The sequence below is a fragment of the Anopheles arabiensis genome, chromosome 3 (assembly GCF_016920715.1).
Source record: "Anopheles arabiensis isolate DONGOLA chromosome 3, AaraD3, whole genome shotgun sequence".
NCBI lineage: Eukaryota > Metazoa > Arthropoda > Insecta > Diptera > Culicidae > Anopheles > Anopheles arabiensis.
This window is the reverse complement of record NC_053518.1, coordinates 2,130,782-2,144,309: the sequence shown is the minus strand read 5'-3', so window position 1 is coordinate 2,144,309 and position 13,528 is coordinate 2,130,782. Positions and strand designations below refer to the sequence as shown.

At 49.1% G+C, this 13,528-nt stretch overlaps 5 protein-coding genes across 6 annotated transcripts; 1 reads left to right on the top strand and 4 right to left on the bottom strand.

The window, feature by feature from the left end:
- Positions 1 to 44: 44 nt before the first annotated feature.
- LOC120900833 (probable aconitate hydratase, mitochondrial) lies at positions 45 to 5,501 on the top strand. Of its 2 annotated transcripts, XM_040308329.1 has the most exons (7): positions 45 to 131; positions 226 to 391; positions 1,808 to 3,267; positions 3,339 to 3,510; positions 3,794 to 4,005; positions 4,079 to 4,370; positions 4,430 to 5,501. In XM_040308329.1, the coding sequence occupies exons 2-7, from the start codon at positions 359 to 361 to the stop codon at positions 4,622 to 4,624; spliced, it is 2,364 nt and encodes a 787-aa protein (XP_040164263.1). In that variant the 5' UTR covers positions 45 to 131; positions 226 to 358; the 3' UTR covers positions 4,625 to 5,501. The 2 variants fall into 2 exon arrangements, with proteins under 2 accessions (XP_040164263.1, XP_040164262.1); XM_040308328.1 differs by lacking the exon at positions 45 to 131 and having other exon boundaries at positions 143 to 391.
- Positions 5,502 to 6,132: 631 nt separating this feature from the next.
- LOC120904981 (neuropeptide-like protein 31) lies at positions 6,133 to 6,504 on the bottom strand. Its single transcript, XM_040315567.1, has one exon. It carries the CDS (start codon positions 6,502 to 6,504, stop codon positions 6,133 to 6,135), a length of 372 nt encoding a protein of 123 aa, XP_040171501.1.
- A 2,285-nt stretch (positions 6,505 to 8,789) lies between these two features.
- Positions 8,790 to 9,706, bottom strand: LOC120901449. Its single transcript, XM_040309411.1, has 4 exons — positions 9,579 to 9,706; positions 9,356 to 9,511; positions 9,033 to 9,290; positions 8,790 to 8,970 (listed from the first exon to the last, which is right to left on the bottom strand). The coding sequence occupies exons 1-4, from the start codon at positions 9,651 to 9,653 to the stop codon at positions 8,914 to 8,916; spliced, it is 546 nt and encodes a 181-aa protein (XP_040165345.1). The 5' UTR covers positions 9,654 to 9,706; the 3' UTR covers positions 8,790 to 8,913.
- Positions 9,707 to 10,236: 530 nt separating this feature from the next.
- On the bottom strand, positions 10,237 to 11,057 carry LOC120901450. The gene is made up of 4 exons (XM_040309413.1): positions 10,929 to 11,057; positions 10,581 to 10,862; positions 10,407 to 10,517; positions 10,237 to 10,345 (listed from the first exon to the last, which is right to left on the bottom strand). The coding sequence occupies exons 1-4, from the start codon at positions 10,998 to 11,000 to the stop codon at positions 10,304 to 10,306; spliced, it is 507 nt and encodes a 168-aa protein (XP_040165347.1). The 5' UTR covers positions 11,001 to 11,057; the 3' UTR covers positions 10,237 to 10,303.
- Positions 11,058 to 11,549: 492 nt separating this feature from the next.
- LOC120903904 lies at positions 11,550 to 12,894 on the bottom strand. Its single transcript, XM_040313572.1, has 4 exons — positions 12,369 to 12,894; positions 11,954 to 12,256; positions 11,776 to 11,886; positions 11,550 to 11,708 (listed from the first exon to the last, which is right to left on the bottom strand). Exons 1-4 carry the CDS (start codon positions 12,480 to 12,482, stop codon positions 11,667 to 11,669), a joined length of 570 nt encoding a protein of 189 aa, XP_040169506.1. The 5' UTR covers positions 12,483 to 12,894; the 3' UTR covers positions 11,550 to 11,666.
- Between the last annotated feature and the right edge of the window lie 634 nt (positions 12,895 to 13,528).

The window sequence follows — 13,528 nt, the reverse complement described above, 5'->3', positions numbered from 1 at the left end:
CTACGCACAACTGTCAAACGGCATGACATAACCCAACCCGCCTGCTCACGACTGACTGCTGCTGCTTCTGACATCCGCGCAAAACGGGCCATCAAAACCATTCTCATTCGATTCTCTCGCGGGTTGGTTAGGTAACATTAAAAATTTCCCACTCGGTCTCACTTTGCACTCGCAGCCGGACCTGTGTAACCGTTTGGCTAACTCGATCCGTTTTCCATTCAACAGTTCATCTTCCAGCTGAGAAGGCTGAAGATTTCCGATTCATCCGTATCGTTCCGCCTGCACCGAACAACATACCGACGCATCCGCTGACCTCTGTGCTGTTTGAGTTTTCCAGCCTAAAGAAAGTGCCGCAACGATGGTGCAGTATTCCCGTCTGCTGAGCGTTCAGGTATGGTACCAAAGGACACACGGAAAAGGGCAATTATTTTTGGAGTGTTTTTTATTCCAAATCGGAGCTCCTTACGCTGTTCAGTTTGATGAAATATGTGTGTGTGTGAATGCGCGCGCGTGTGTGTGTATGCGATTGCGAAAAGTAGAACATTGGCCCCAGAAGAAAATCGTCCCCTTCATCATCAAGTAGGCTGGTTAGATAATCGATCCGACTAAGAGAAAATTCGAGCTCTTCTTCTGAGCCTTCTTCTTAATGCGCTTTTCCCGCACCATACGACCGGCTTACCGTTCGTGGGTGAGGAAGGAAGAGGAGAGGATGTGTGAATTTGTGAAACCACGATCTGTGTGAAAACGTGCATGAAAACGGTTTCCAGGTATTTTAAATGGCGCCGCGTTGGAACTGCAATTTACTCACTACCCGCTCCCCCTACGCTCTCCCATTCCCACCCCAGCGTAAGATGTGGGTGTTCTGATTTTATCTTGAATGGTCCGGTTTCGCAAAGGCTTAAGTGATTACAGATAACATGAAACTGTAGCGTAAAGCTTCTTCTTTTCCTCTTCTTTCTGTGCTCGCAAGCCTCCCACACTCCCCCGTTCCGTTCGAGCCTTTTCTCAGCGTGTGACACCTAATGACGTTTCTTCTTGGAACGAAACGGAATGATAAGAAACGTCGAGCCGGCCTCCTGCCTCGCACGCTCGCGAGGAGTATCAATGAATGTGGCATATTTTGGGCACCAATTCAAGGCCAACGGGGTGGTGCTTACGAAATGTCAACGAGGAAAAAGGGGAAGTGCAACCGGTTTGCCCCCCCCCCCCCCCCCATTCCGTAAAAGAAGGAACAAAAGCCGGCTCGACGGCACTGTCCTAGCTAAGTAGGCTGGCTGAGTTGTTATTTACGTTGCTTTGCACGTTACGGAACGAACACCCCCGAAACCTCCCCACCTTCCCCACCAATATCACGTGTCGGATCAAAGTCTCTCCCACACATACACCCAACTGCCTCCGGCCTCTATCTCGCGCCCGTCGCGGGGTCTATTTTCTATTTTTGTTTACCTTTCCTCACGCTCGTGAGTGTTGCGGCGGCGGCGGCAGCTGCCTTCCTTCCTTCTTGTGCGGCGAGTGTTTGCAATTTGCATCGATCACGTATCGCGGCTTCTTCTGGATGATTCTTCCTTCCCTTGCGGGTCAAACAAGACCAATCGTGCTAAAAAAGATCGAACGCCGCCACATCCGCCCGAAGCGAAGTATTTCTGTTTTCTACCAACATCCCCTCACACTGATTATGCTTATCAACATCAACTGTCTAGATTTGTTTTGCGTTTCTATGCAATTCCACACTCCAATGTAGCAAATGTAATCGCATATTACCAAATGATTAACCAGCTTCCCTTCCCATCTCTCCGTACTTCCGCAGGCGCGCAAGGTTGCCCGGTACGCCGTGGATGTGCAGGAGCGCCAGTTCCATGCGTCGTGTGCCGCCGCCTCGAAGGTCGCGCTGTCCAAGTTCGACCAGAATGTGTACCTGCCGTACGAGAAGCTGCAGAAGAACCTGGAGGTGGTGAAGAAGCGCCTGGGCCGCCCGCTGACGCTCAGCGAGAAGGTGCTGTACTCGCATCTGGACGATCCGGCCAACCAGGACATTGAGCGGGGCGTGTCGTACCTGCGCCTGCGGCCCGATCGCGTTGCGATGCAGGACGCCACCGCCCAGATGGCCATGCTGCAGTTCATCTCGTCCGGGCTGAAGCGGGTCGCCGTGCCGTCCACCATCCACTGCGATCACTTGATTGAGGCGCAGATCGGTGGCGAGAAGGATTTGGCCCGCGCCAAGGACATTAACGCGGAGGTGTACAAGTTCCTGTCGACGGCGGGTGCGAAGTACGGCGTCGGCTTCTGGAAGCCCGGCTCCGGCATCATCCATCAGATTATTCTGGAGAACTACGCGTTCCCAGGTCTGCTGATGATCGGTACCGACTCGCACACGCCGAACGGCGGCGGTCTCGGTGGCCTGTGCATCGGCGTGGGCGGTGCCGATGCCGTCGACGTGATGGCCAACATCCCGTGGGAGCTCAAGTGCCCGAACGTGATCGGTGTGAAGCTGACGGGCAAGATTAGCGGCTGGACCTCGCCGAAGGACGTCATCCTGAAGGTGGCCGACATTCTGACGGTGAAGGGCGGCACCGGCGCGATCGTGGAGTACATGGGCAACGGGGTGGACTCGATCTCGTGCACGGGCATGGCGACGATCTGCAACATGGGTGCGGAAATCGGTGCCACCACGTCGATCTTCCCCTTCAACAAGCGTATGGCCGACTATCTGGCCTCGACTGGCCGGTCGGCGATCGCGGCCGAGGCGGGCAAGTACCAGGGCAGCGTGCTGACCGCGGACTCGGGCGCCAAGTACGACCAGGTGATTGAGATCAACCTGGACACGCTGGAACCGCACATCAACGGACCGTTCACGCCCGATCTGGCCCACCCGATCAGCAAGCTGGGCGCGAACGCGAAGAAGAACGGATACCCGATGGACATCCGCGTCGGTCTGATCGGTTCGTGCACGAACTCGTCGTACGAGGACATGGGCCGCTGCGCTTCCATCGCCAAGAACGCCATGAAGCACGGTCTGAAGTCGAAGATTCCGTTCAACGTGACGCCCGGATCGGAGCAGATCCGTGCGACGATCGAGCGCGACGGCATTGCGAAGACGTTCAAGGAGTTCGGCGGCACCGTGCTGGCCAACGCTTGCGGACCCTGCATCGGCCAGTGGGACCGTAAGGACGTGAAGAAGGGCGAGAAGAACACGATCGTCACGTCGTACAACCGTAACTTCACCGGTCGTAACGATGCCAACCCGGCCACGCACTGCTTCGTCACGAGGTTGGTAGAGCGCGGAAGGTGCGCTTCTTGTCGTGTGATATCAAAACGGTTCGATTTTTCCTTTCCGACAGCCCCGAACTGGTGACGGCTCTGTCGATTGCTGGAACCCTGAACTTTAACCCGCTGACCGACGAACTGACCGGTGCCGATGGCAAGAAGTTCAAGCTGGACTCGCCGTACGGCGATGAGCTGCCCCAGAAGGGATTCGACCCCGGCATGGACACCTACGAAGCACCCCCGTCGGTAAGTGTTCGGATGGGGGATGGGGCACGCGCTCTACTCGAATGCCACGTGATTGGAGCTGTTCAAAGTCCTTCTGTTGGGCGGAGTGATTCCCCCCATTCCTTTGCCCAACTCAAACCCTTTCACTCGAATCGCTTGGCCTTATCTTATCAGTTGTTGTCGGCGAAGCGCATGGCGGCATGCGCCGAATCGACGCTCCGATACTAACGCGCTCGGAAGGAAATGTGTTATTTGGGTCAAGATTTTAATCTCTTCTCTCTCTTTTTCTTTCAATTTTCTACAGGACGGCACCAGCGTGAAGGTCGATGTGGATCCTAAGAGCCAGCGTCTGCAGCTGCTGGAGCCTTTCGACGAGTGGAACGGCAAGGATCTCACCGAAATGACCGTCCTGATCAAGGTTAAGGGCAAGTGCACCACCGATCACATCTCGGCCGCCGGCCCGTGGCTGAAGTACCGTGGCCATTTGGACAACATCTCGAACAACATGTTCATTGGGTAAGGATGCTGGAAATTGCTTCAGAACCGAATCCAACATGCTAATTGTACCCTTCTCTCTACCCTGCCACAGTGCCACCAACATCGAAAACAACGAAATGAACAAGATCAAGAACCAGGTGACGGGCGAATGGGCCGGAGTGCCGGATGTTGCCCGCTTCTACAAGTCGAAGGGCATCAACTGGGTCGCTGTCGGCGATGAGAACTACGGCGAGGGCTCGTCCCGCGAACATGCCGCCCTGGAACCGCGTCATCTGGGCGCCCGTGCCATCATCACCAAGTCGTTCGCCCGTATCCACGAAACGAACCTCAAGAAGCAGGGTCTGCTGCCGCTGACCTTCGCTAACCCCGCCGATTACGATAAGGTAAACAGAGCGACGAATTTGAATCAAACGGAGTTTATTATCTATTTTCCCTCCCGCAGGTTCAACCGACCTCGAAGATCTCGATCCTGGGCCTGAACAACTTTGCCCCGGGCAAGCAGCTGGACTGTGAGATCAAAACCGACGGTAAGGTGCATAAGATTAAGCTGAACCACTCGTTCAACCAGCAGCAGATCGAATGGTTCAAGGCTGGCAGCGCCCTGAACCGCATGAAGCAGATTGCGGCCAACAAGTAAGGCGTGGTGCAATATGGTACTTTACCCGACCTCCCCCCCAGTACACCCTCTCCACCAGTCCAGTCCAGTCATCTTCCTCGTTACGACCGACACCATCAACACAAAACATCCGCCCACCAATCTAGGAGCGGTGGCAAGCGGCTAACCAGGCCGCGACAGCTATTGTTTGGTTCCACAGTGAGTCCATGCGAACCCCGGCTAACCGCCGGTTCGTGTCTCGCACTGGCGGAGACCGTTTTTGTGTGTGTGATTGTTTACGAATCGATTAAAAGCCTGTTGTTTGGTCGCGCGCAGCTTCGGTTTGCCAGCATTGTAAATAGAGCATAATGATGATCCCGACCCGAGGCGTTAATGCAGACACACCCGATAGTCATACGCGATCCCAAGTGATCCCCTCCCTGTATCTGCTACTTATCTTCGATATCCTGCGATTGCACCGTCAATTGGTTGGTAGAGATAATGTTTACCTCAGAAAAAACAAGATGTTTAGACAAAAAACAAAAACGCGACAAATTACCTAAGATACTGGATGATGGTTTGTCCATACTTAAGAACCAACAATGAATGCAAACTTAACATTTAGCTGCATCGTGAAGTGAGCGTGTGTGTGTGTGTGATGCACTGACACGTGCGAACGTTATTAGCATGTATCTCTCTCTCAAATCGAAGCCTCCCCCGCTGCGGAGGAGGAATAAACTTCACTTCCCTGTTTTAAATCAGCTTTCGTTTACTTAACGTTTGCGCAAACGGATTGAGCGGCAGCTCGATTTCTCGATCGTGTCATTTTTCTTTTGATTTTACTTCCAAGATTCTCTAGACAATAATTATGAAAGCATGCAGTTTTTCGAGTAAATAAAAGCGATTATAATCAAGTGAACTGTGATGCCAGTGTAATGTGGAATGCTGAAAGAAACAAACGCAAATGCAGTGCCGATTCCTTGTTCGGAAGTCGTATCGCGTGGCGGTATATGACAGTCCATTAAAGTTCAAGTTCAAATTTACTGCGACACTGGAGGTGGATTACTGTCACGAGGTGGTTGATGTTTGATTTTGCACTACTCTCTTACTGTCGCAGAAACTCCTTTGCTCTTTTTGGGGCCGAAATTATAGTGTAACTATTTCTTGCAGTATCAACACAGCTATGCTCAAGGTGAACGTGTACAAAAGAAAGGCAATTTTAATGTTACAGGAACGGGTTTTTATTCATACGATGGGATGGAGTGAGCGAGTGAGTCACGGCGGCTCAACGAATGCCGACGAATGTGTGTCTGTGTCGCGAATATTGCTACATTTCAGTTGATTGATTTTGTTGGTTTTGATTTTCAACCTGTTTTTTGTGCATCTTTTTTCATGTCATTTTTTAACATCACTTTCCTTGTTTTCTTTTTAGGCCGACACATTTATAACAAGTAAACATAACACAATTTGGTATATTTGGCTGTGACTAATGTTGATGTCCGAACGTTGATTTGAAATCCTTCGCTGCGCACAGGGCCACCTTTACAAGCTTAGCCGAAGAGTCCTCCGAAAGCGCCGGGATATCCCCCATGGCCGTATCCACCATGACCGTAGCCGCCATGTCCGTATCCACCATAACCTCCATAGCCGTGTCCGCCATATCCTCCGTAGCCATGGCCGAGACCGTATCCACCATGTCCATGACCACCGTACAGTCCGTAGCCACCGCCGTAGCCCGGATATCCGTGTCCGTACCCTCCGTAACCACCGTATCCACCGTATCCACCGCCGAATCCATGGCCGTATCCACCACCGAAGCCCGGATATCCGTGCCGCTTGGTACGGTCCGCAGCCGTTTCCTCCGCCGACACGAAGCAGCACAGCACCGCCAACACAACGCATAGCACAATCTGCACCTTCATTCTGAGCACGTGTTCACTTGCGTCTGCACTGGATAAAGCTCTGGACAGTTCCGACACCTGTGTGTTTCTCCGCCACAAGACGATCGCTGGATAACGTGCTTCGTTCGGGTACAAGATCTTTTTATATGTCACCAGCGGTGGTGAAGAAAATTTGGACCGTTGTTTTGTGCTGGAGAAGGGATGAAGACAGTGGACAACCCGTCCGACGACCGATCTCGCTGCTGCCGATCTTCGGCGGCGGAAACCGTCTCGCGAAACAATTCGCTGTCTGCAAGGCCACCGCTGCCACCGCTTGGGTCGTCGCCGTTTGCGGGCAGGGAAAGACAACAGCTCCCAGGGCCGCCCGACCTTAATGGTGGGAAAGACCGTACCCACACATTAACAGATCTCGCACCGCAACGGCCGGTCGGGTAAGTTTTGGTTACAAATTCTCCCCAAAAATACACCCACTTTGGGGTTCGAACGATCGGTGGTGGTGGTGGCGGTGGTGCAATAGCCCTTTTCGAAGGGAAGGCAACCCCGCGAGGGGGCGTGATTGTGGGTCAGTGCGATCGTGTGATAGCGCGAAAGGGGTGCGATTTGTTTATTTGTCTGCAATGCTGTTGGTTGCTTCATGTTTTGTGTTTTTATTTCCAATTTTCAATTTGTAAGGTTCTTGGTGGGCTTGGTGTATTGTTTATTTTGTAACGATCTTTGAACTGATCTTTGAAAAGCTTAAGTTAAATGATATCAGGAGAGTATGAATACTTTAACCCATCGTACAGCTATAACACCACCAAGACTTAAATGTGGACTTTATTTTTACAGCCAAAATCCCGGCTTCTTCGTACTACATCAGGCAAACATCCAAAACAAAAAAAGACAAAAAAACGCACACACACACAAACTGAAACACGTGAGATGCATAGGCTTCGGTGCTCCGGTCAAACTCGCTCCCCAGCTCAGAACCCAAACTTTATCGATAATCCATTCCCTCCCTTCCGCTCCGTTCTTTCCTCACTCATCTCCATCGATTCTGCCTCTCCTCGCCGTCCACCTCCATCATCCCGTCGGCTACGGCTGCCCCCTTCCGGGCACACGATTGCACCGAGCGGCGTATCCAGCGTGACGTTGGGCGCGTTGAAGTTAAGCTGCGGTCCACCGACATCCACCCCGACACCGATCGTCTTCAATATACCGCCAATGTCCAGGTTCCGTTTGGCCCGGTGAAGGTCGATGTGGTTCGTCAACTTGGCAGTGTCCTTGCTGCTGGGCATCGATGGGATCAGCTCGACCCGGGTCGGCGGCAGCGGTGGCGTGGGAATCGCATTTCCGCAGATCGGTAACAACAGACAAAGCGCACTCAGAACTACGCCGGGAAGCAGCATGATAAAGACTTGTCAGCACCAGCAGAGAGGCCTGTTTGATCGGCTTCATCCCAGTACGGCACGGTTTTGCATGTCAGCCGCATGGCATCATTAGCTGATTTTAATTGTGCCGAAAATTGGTTTGTTATTTGTAGCTTCGGACAGGCGATAGTTCCAGACAATTAGAGGCCGTTTTGGAAATTTGGCACGCTAGCTATGTCACCGACTAATCAACAAACCCAATTATTGGAATAATTTGTTCCTCAAAGTAGGAGCGTCTTCTTCAAATTTCAATAATCCATCGGGTTCTTTGTGTATCTCGCAATGTCTTGATGTCTTAAGCCACGGGTGTAAAAATCCCAACATGCAAATTAAAAACTAAATTTCCCTCTCCACACACCGTGTGATGTCATTGATCTTGACAATGGTCTACGGTCACATGGAAGCTGCCCATTTCCTTCTCGCTGCGAGGTCACTTGGCTTATGAATGGAGCGGCATCTCGAGCCGCCTGTTTTTACGATGAAGCAGAGTGTGACTCATTCACGATTCGTCAAACAAACCCGGCTTGTTTACGGGTCTTTCCTTTGAACCCTACAGCGCCTACAGCGCCACCTTGAACGTGTTTAACACGTGTTAGGCAATACACTATCATTTTACGAAGCATTGAATGGAACCAACTTTATGCGCATACAGAACCAAAACTGAGTTGGATTCACCCTGTTGTGTGAGGCGGTGAGATCAATCGTTTCAGATGAGAGGATCTGCTCACTTGGATCTCACTCACTGGTTGTATGCATGGTCGTTTCTATCTCTGTGGTTTTTTAGTAAATTACGATCGCACGAGAGGATGGGGGAGTAAAGCAATCGAAAAGGTCAGTGCGTGATGTGAAGTTCAACTCTCGAATGGACTAATTACTCATTTCACCTTGCATGCGAGATCAGTTTTTGGATTTGTTCAAACATGTTTATTGACCTTCGTGAATTGGTGACATAGGTTTAGGATTCATAGGCAGACACGACGAAACACTACCACATCAAATTGACCTTCGAATAGTTCGCTCATCAACCGATCAGATTTGGTGAAGTAACTTCCATGTCAATCTTGAAGCAGCTTTCACCCTGCAAAAAAATGGAAATGCTTTTCAATATCGTCTCTTTTCATTAACTCATCGCCTTAGTACCTTTTCATGTTTCACAAGCACATCGATGATCGAACGACCCTGTGCTACCAGCAGATGTTGCTTATACTTCTCCAAGCTGTATGTTTGGCTTTCGTCGGTACGTATTTCACTAGCGGCCACCGGGCAATGGTCCGGCACACCGAACATGGTGATGATTTCGGCCGCTTCTTTGTTGCCGGACGCCTCCTCCAGGTTCGCACAGATGTCGACCGTTTCCTTCAGCACCGGTAGGCCATTCTTGGTGATCGTTACGTCCATCTGATCGGATCACAAGTGTATAAGAAGAAGCTAGAAGATCTAGTGCTCCCATCCCCAAATCTCACCATAGCCGTCTTGAATCCCACGGTGCGTGCCGTAGCTTTGGACTTTACTTTACAGTCCTCCATCAGCGTGACAGTAGACTTGGGATCGATGGTAACGATCTGTCCTTCTCCGGCACAGTTTTCAATACTGTGAATGATCATCTCATAGCCACCGTTCTTCAAAATCACGAATAATGTATGTTAGTAATTGGAGTGAAAGCATCTCTTCAGATCTCTTCCTTACACAAGCCCTTGCTCTTCTGGAGTGGCACAAGATAACGAGCCCCAGGAACACGACTACCCTCCAAGAAGAATTCATCCTGCTCTTGGTAAATAACACGCAACTAAACTGCACAAATAAACTAATGAGCCGTGCTACCGTTTTATATTTATAGCACAAATGCACAGCCAGTGCTCTCTGTGAAGCGTCCTCTGATGCAACTACTGAATCGTAGATACATTTCCGGTGTAATTAAGTGCACGGGTGCTTATCGGACACGCGGTGCGGTGCTGTAGTGTAACAGAGTTAAATGAAAAAATGATCAGGAAATGAAATGGATGTTTTGTTTTGACTAGAACTTGTAGACCAAATTTCACTGATTGTGTTTGTTGTTTCGTGATTAATTACGATCACGTCACGTAATATTCCCGATACATGTCTGGCTCCATGCAGTGCAGTGTGCGCTTGTAATGAAGATCAATGACATATTAATGACTCTATCCTGATATATGAGTATAGGATTCCATGGATTATAGGCGTAGTATTATTTAAATAATGCTGCTCAACCTCAATCAGACAGTCACGAGCAGTCGGACGGCTTGGTTTATTAAAAAATGAAGTAATTGTCATAATATCTGTTCAATTACTGTATCGTTTAATTATGCCAAGATTCAACACACCGTTTTGTTGTGTTTATAATACCGTTTTATTTTACCGGTTTGGACATTTTGTATACATCAATCGATGTTTCATTTAGAAATTTCAACCTCCATTTTGATGCAACTTTTGCCCTGAAATGATAGTAATTAAAGTTAAATCTCCAGTTTAAAAGAGAGAAGAATCTCTACTAACCGTATCGTGATCCAGGTTAAGCTCTATCCCGATCGAACCTTTCATAATGCCCAGCATCTTCTTGAAACGATCCATTGGGAGTTTCTTGTCCGGATCGGCACATATTTGACCCTAGAATAATAAATCAATCTTTTCAAATACATTTCCAACTCGACAATATTCGCCATTCCTTACATCGCTCTGAGGACATAGACCACCGGGCAGGAAATCTTTAACGAACGGAATCTTTGATCCCATCTTGCATGCATCGATCTGTTTCTTAAACATCTCTCTACCGTTCTTGGACACACTGACGCTACCGGCTGCCGTGTTAAACTCCTTCAACGTAACGCATCCCTGCAGACTAAGGGAACAGTCGTCCCCAAGCGTGATGGCGGTATCATCGCTCAGTGTGATGATACCGTCCGGTCCGGCACAGTTCTCGATCTTGTTCACTTTTAAGGAGAATCCATCTTTCTGTAGTTAAAAGTGAGCGAAAATTAGTCTAAAAAGAAGTACAGGCTACAGGTTGAGAGTGCATACGCATGCTACAGAACCACGGGCAACGATGAGAACGATCAACAGAGCGTAGAAGTAAACTTTGGTGGGCAGCATTTTGTAAAAAACACTTTAGACACTTTAGCAGGCTGTCCAACTGTGATGAACTACATATTCTCTGCAATGAGTTATATAGCTGCATACCACCTATATCCCACAGGAAATGAAAGTTTGATAGTAGGTGAGCCTCTGGCCATAGGAAGCTCAAACCAACAATTACCAACACCGATGGTGCCCTATCGGGGTGTGAAATTTTCAGTCATAAATCGGTAGATTGCATTAAAGTGTGTTTCCTCTCTATAATTTTGCAAAATTTGAAAGCATTTCTACTCGTCCATACATATAGTGTTTAGTTAGTTGTTGATCTACAAAGTGCTATTTTGGTATTCAGAACGCGATCTAGTAGATCGTAGTAGGTAATTGAACCCGGGATCAGTTTAGCGCCAGCAAAACAGTGTTCAATGTCAACCAAAAAAGTGTCCTGACCGACGCATAAACAACTCTTTTGTTGTTGACGTTTTTAAAGTCTAAAACAACATCTACAGGTGATATTAACGTTTCAAACAACTATAACTTAATTATAGGAAGTAATCCAAAGACACCGAATAATGATTCCTTGCAAAAGCTGTCAATTTATTATTCAAACAAAACAATTGATTTTGGATCATAGCAGCTGAACTCTCCAGCAGTTGAGCGATCATATGCAAAACATTTAGGTTCCACCTACTTCGTAATATCGAAACGTATCTTGAAGCAGCTTTTACCCTGAAAGTGAATGGAAAGGCTGAGATTAGTGTACGGTACGGTTTAGGTTTACGTTCACGACACATACCGAATCGTGCTGCACGGCCACATCGACAGCGATTGCTCCCCGAGCAAGAGGAAGATATTGCTTAAAGCGATTGATGTTCACCACCTGACTGGGTTCGGTACAGATTTGACCCTACAAAGACAATAAGTGGTTTATGATCAATAACATTCGTAGAAGGGAAAGCGTTAGCAACCCTTACCGCACTAATTGGACATTTCTCCGGTACACCCAAACTCCGGAGCAGCTCGGCAATGTGTTCGGTACGCCTCGGACGGGACGCTTGATCGCAGATGTCCGTCGAACCCTGCATCACCTGCACGCCGTCCTTCGAGATGGTGTACTTTGCATTCCCCGTCTTGAAGTCCTTAAACCGTACGCATCCGCGCGACTTGATCTCACAGTTCTTCGTCAGCACCACGGTGAAGTTTTCGTCGGCAGTAATGATCGCGTCTGCTCCTGCACAGTTCTCAATCTTTTTCACCCGTATCTTGTAGCCACCGTTCTGGGTTGGAATGAAATCGAAGAATAAGCGTAAGGGTCATCATCTTCTCCCACAGTTAGATCACATCTCACTGAGCATACGGGATAGTATGGAAGCGAGCAAATATACCTACACAAGCCATGGCGACTCCCAGCAGGCCAGTGCAGACAAGAATGATGGCGAACCGAACACCAGCTCCATTAGCTGCTAGTGAGTGCGTTCCCGTGCGGTGCTGTCTGGAGGCCATTTTGCAAGTACTGTTCAGTTGACGGCGCACTGGAGCACAGCAATCGATTACACGTGTGAATCGCTATCAACACACCGGAAAACATATGCCACCCGCTCGAACCACTTATCAAATTGATCAAAAAAACAAAGCACAACACTGGTCCAAGCCGAGCAGCTTTGCGTGTAATATCCAAATCGCGGTGTACACGTGTGGACGTGGATCTCTCGTTCAACTCCACCGTGGCAGCGTGTCGAACGGAATATCACTCGCTGTTCGAAGGGCCGTGTTTATTTATGAACGAAAATCGATCCATGGATCCATCTCTCCGCGATCGTGCATCGAGAATCGTAAGCTTCTGGAGTACTCGCAAGCGTGTGAGCGTAGTACCGAAGGGGTACACTAACACATTCCCCCAAACCGGCCGGTTTAGAAGTTTCGTGCACTAGTCGAGTGTTCTGATGCACGGGGAAGACCACACCTGACTAATGCCTGCCTATCGGTGGTAGTTTGGTGCGCGTGTTAAGCTTACAGGGGGTGAGTAATCACACCCCGGAGAGGTGACGGAGATGAAGCGCACAGTGCGCAAATCAAGATAGATGTGTGTGATCAATTAAAATTGAATTATTTACCCTGTGTACAATGAGGGAGGTAGAGAGAGCGATGGTGACGATCAAATCCCCCATGGAGGCTTTCTTTGAGAGAGCGAAACTTGGGCCAAGCCATAACTTGATATCCGGAAAAATTGTACACTGGAAAATCCATCATTCTCACACTTTGTTTGGTTGAGTTTTCCCAAATACTCAGATATGTTGATGATTTTCCGAAAAAATCAACACTATTCACTCACTATATTTCCGCTTCGTCAGTCATTTTCCATTGCCAGAAACAGTAACAATTCTATAAGCACAAGTTCATGGGACAGTTGCCAGCAATAGTTGAATTTTTATCATAATCCCTCAGTCGTTTAAATGCAGCTCCCTCTATCCAGACGACGGGAGCTCGGCGACGGTAGCGACACCACCATGCTACGTACGTGACGTGCGCAATGAGCCGTGACAGTAAAG